At 40.0% G+C, this 4,713-nt stretch overlaps 1 protein-coding gene across 1 annotated transcript in view; it reads right to left on the bottom strand.

Moving 5' to 3' along the window:
• Nucleotides 1-1,371: 1,371 nt before the first annotated feature.
• SARC_06620 (hypothetical protein) overlaps nt 1,372-4,713 on the bottom strand; it is a gene marked incomplete at its 5' end in the record, with an annotated part of 5,398 nt that continues 2,056 nt past the window's right edge. Inside the window, 5 exons of the mRNA XM_014299470.1 lie at nt 1,372-1,609; nt 2,021-2,216; nt 2,507-2,582; nt 3,037-3,107; nt 4,197-4,322. Of these exons, the coding sequence (XP_014154945.1) occupies nt 1,422-1,609; nt 2,021-2,216; nt 2,507-2,582; nt 3,037-3,107; nt 4,197-4,322 (657 nt within the window). The 3' untranslated portion in view covers nt 1,372-1,421. The remainder of the gene's footprint in view (nt 1,610-2,020; nt 2,217-2,506; nt 2,583-3,036; nt 3,108-4,196; nt 4,323-4,713) is intronic.

Genomic DNA, 4,713 nt, shown 5'->3' with positions numbered 1-4,713 from the left:
GCTTGCCAGCCGCTCAGTATATATATATATATATATATATATACATATACAAATACATGTATATACAAAAACATATACATATAAGTATACTTGCGTATATGTATATAAATATGTATATATCTATTTGTTTTCTAAAAAATATAATACAACACACCGAGAATGGAATCTGTGCCCAACAAAAACATTATCATAGTTATACGTGGGTGTATTGAATGATAGCTCTCTTTAACGAGAGGTGACTGGTCGAAATTTCTAAAAGTTTTAAATTATCTTATATTATTTTCTTTATTCTTTTTCGAGTATTGGCAATGGTTTTACTTCTTTGTCCTCTAACAGTGATCGGATTTTTTAACGCGTCAGACTTGTGCGTCAGAAATAATGGTCGCAAAATCAAAAGTCAGACTTAGTGGTCGCAGTCTTAACTGGTCTCCTAAGTCGAGAGGGACAGAGCCGTCTGAGCGGCATGATATTGTTCCTTTTGGGGGGGGGGTTTTTAAATAAATAAATACAACGCGACAACCGCAACTCTGCACTCTGTTATTAATTTTAATTTCTCTACCACTAGAGAGAGAGCAGGGTAGTATGTATGTATTGAGAGAGAGTCATGATCTGTTCAGTGTTTACAGTGTTTTTAAAAATAGAAGGCATTTTTTTCTTTCACAAACACACGGAATTTGAGATGACTCATGACAGCACCTCTCTACTACAAAATTCAGAATGTCAACCTCGTGTGAGCACTGCCGGTCTGCCGCGCGTATGTTTGTAGTCGCGTACTTTTTTAAATGCCGCTTTTATACCTCTCCACGTAATTGAACAGTACACTACATTATAGATTATAGAATATGGCTTGCTCGTTTCATACTTCGTTTGTAACTACATCCGCTATGTATCATCGAGCTGTGATTAGTTTTTTATAACGCTATCACAATCACTGCACCACAGGCGTGTAAAGGGTAAGCTTGATGACAGACTCTGAACGTTCGACCAAATTCGCACTGTACCTGCACAATGGATCATTTTAGAACTTATCTGACACGCCAAACACTCTTGAATTCATGATTAGGGATTGATAAATTCATAACAGCATAGTGCCCATCCATATCGATAACTTCCACAATCTATGCCATATCAATACATGTCGCACCGAACACAGAGGCAGTGATGAAAGCTCGGGAACGTCAGTATTACGAACTAGGGCGTGTCATACATTTTTGAGACAAGTTCACACGACCTCTATAATAATAAGAAAAATAAAGTAAGACTGAACAGACTAACATTCGCAGGACAATTTCAATTTCAATTTTTGTTATTAAAAGCTCACGCAACTATGGTATCTATTTAAAATACGCTCAGTAAATGCACTTTATTGCAGTGGCCGTGCTATTTATTTATTTATTTTTGAATTCTTGAGATAGTTGGTTCTACTGATCTTTTTTCGATGTCGTTTTCTTATAGCTGCCCTTGACTACAGCCACCGGCCTGTACATACCCACCGCTACACAGAGCAGAGGTACACTCACTATCCGCAACCAGATCAGCCTATCCTCGGGTATTAATTCCGCTACATCAAACATCAGTGGGCGAATGCTTGTCATAGTCGTAAGGATGCCTGCAGCATAGTTATAACATTTCGTGAACAAAAGTCAGTTAAATTGGAGCCACAAACTTGAGCTGTCGCTAACGCGATATATGGTGTTCGGCTGTACAGATTGAACCATACACGTTTTGTGATCGCTGACCACTCATTTCTGAAATCAATAACAACTCAATTTGTATTAGACACGAGGTATATTGACACAGTAAGAGCCTGCTATGGGCGAGTACACGCACGAGTAACTTTCAAATGTGAGTATAGATTGATTCCATACAAGTGCCTGTATCCGATAGGCCGGCAAGTATATTCGATTATCAAAGGCTGCAGTAGGGTGCGTCCTTGTAAGGCTACCTATGAAACTAACTTCTTGTGCGTGGATGAATTCCACTTTCGTATGCGATACCGTCATATGAGCAACATACATACCTCCCACCAATAGCGCACTTCTGGATGAGATGTCCATGATTACGGCTGGCAACGCTCCGTAGCAACAGAACTCGTACCAGTAATCACTCACAATCGGAATATCAACAACGGACAGGAGAAGCTCGGATTCGGGAAAGAACCCTGACGCATACACAGCTGTTGAGTAAGCTAGTGTGGCAAACCCTAACAGTCTCACCTTTGCGCGGATTGAAACGACGAGACAGTTGTGAGGAGACATTGCCGCGGTGATAAGAGTTGACAACTCACGAGATAAGCCCACATCTTATGGACTGTTGGTTGCACAGCTCGTAGTAAGGCTGGTGTCGTCATATAATTACTACACATGGGTTCTGTGACGATATCGACATTCGCTCTGAATTCTGGTGGTGTTCTGGACCTGTGCATCTGCTGAGACTGATATATGGTTTTTCGACCGTTTTTTTTAACAGCGTATATGAGTGAATCGTGTCCCGTGTCATGCCATACCTTTGCATCGGTGCTTTGGCTCGTCGACAGCCAACTCGTGACCAAAAGACAGGCGCATCCGACTGTCTCGGGAAACCTACGAGGAGAATATACAAATAAATAAATAAAATAAATCTCAGACTTGTTCAACAAGACTCAGCACATACATACTGTACCTGTGACAGGAGAATCTCGGCATAGTAAACCAACGGTATATAAGAATAGACATGAGGTGGATATACATGCCTTTGCCTGTTCAGCTCGATTTTGAGGCTGGCACCATTTCCACCTCTCTGAGAGCCATGTACGCATTGTTTAAATTGTATAACCCGAACGATAATATGGTGTAACTCCCGATTTTGAGACTGCAAATAAAAGTCACCTCGATGAGACTTCCAGTTTCCTATCTAGCATGCATAATCGCACTTTACATCGAGCACACTTGCAGATCAGATAGAGGTGTCTATGCCTACGATCGTCTACTATACAGCACTAGACAAGAGTCATCACACGCAGTTTTCATGCCACTCGATCGGTCGAGCTCTACATACCGCGACAGTCCGAGCAGCACGCGGTCCGAGGGATACTCATGCACACTCTCCTTCACTATCCAAGACATTTCCTGTGAAGATGTTGTTGGAGCCTACAGATAAGCTAACACGCTAGAGACTCGTTGGTAGCACAGGCCTTTGAGCACGACTACTACTTCCATCCGGCTTCAAATCAACTAAATGCGGTGAGCTTGTTCGTGTTATATTTAGTTATTTCTTCGACAAACCATACCCATAATATCATTTGAATAGGATTCTATAATAAGCGTTATTCCTTCTACATAGTCATACTCATGATAACATTTGAATAGGATTCTATAATAAGGGTAATTCCTTCTACATAGACATACATATGATAACATTTGAATAGGGTTATAAAATCAGGGTTGTTTCTTCTACATAGTCATAACATTGGTAACATTGAGATAGGATTATATAATCAGGGCTATTTCTATTACATGACCATACCTATGATAACATTTGAATAGGATTATATAACACATTATTTCTTCTACTATTCTATACCCATGATGACATATAAATATAATCATATAATCAGGGTTATTTCTTCTACTTAGTCATACTCACGATAACATTTGAATAGATTCATATAACCAAGGTTATTTCTTCGACATAGTCATAGCCATGAAACCATGAAAACATTTGAATATGATTATCAATCAGGGTTATATCTACTACATAACTATACACATGAGAACGTTTAAATGCGTTTATATAATCAGTCATATCTACTGCATAATTGTACCCTTGATAACATTTAAATAGGAATATATAAACATACGACCACTCGTTCTCACAATCACGAGAAGCGCGAGACAAATGCCTCGTAGAATTCTCTTTAGCTTCGTTGATAGTGGGCAGGTCCGGCGCGCGCATACATTGTATAGTGAAATCCGATACAACCACCACAGAAAGTACATTACAAGACCAATAGACATATATGTATGTGGGTCTCTACGGCACCACAACGATACTATTGAAATGGCTGAGTGGACGCAATATAACTGAGATTCCACTCTCCAAGATGCATAGTAGACACTTTTTGGGTGAAAATACTGTCGGATACAATCAGAAGAAGTCAATCCCAACACTTCATGGGCAGCGCCTCGCCACAGCCGAGCCCATACGAAGAAACTTACAATCGACCAGTAGCCCAATAGCACAACGATGATCAAAACGTCCGCAATTGAACAGGCATTCTCTCCAAAAAACCGCAGGCACAGGCCACATGTGGCAGCCAGTACTGTATGCGCAAAGAACGGATCCTATTTATACACAACGAAGGGAATCGGGATGAGACCCGAATAATGAGCGAGAATATTCAGCTGCGGATAAGTGTGCATTGGCTTGCGCTGAAAACAACACGTAGAAAAATGCAGTATATGCGCTGCTAAACACCTGAAACGTTAACAAAATGTGAACCGTTTCTGGAAACTCATTCCAAACTGGCAAAACGATACGCATCATAGACTTCCTGCCTCTATCAAAAAAAACCCGTCTCAAACCAGGGTTTACAAGTGAAATAATACATGACATACACAATCATGTAAAAAAAATTGGTATGTACATGTAAAAATGTCAAAAAACGATTGACAATATACAGCAGCATACACGATTATATACCTATGCACATGTAGATATGTTTTGTATATATAT

This window comes from Sphaeroforma arctica (assembly GCF_001186125.1).
Source record: "Sphaeroforma arctica JP610 unplaced genomic scaffold supercont1.479, whole genome shotgun sequence".
NCBI lineage: Eukaryota > Ichthyosporea > Ichthyophonida > Sphaeroforma > Sphaeroforma arctica.
This window is presented reverse-complemented; position numbering and strand designations above follow the sequence as displayed.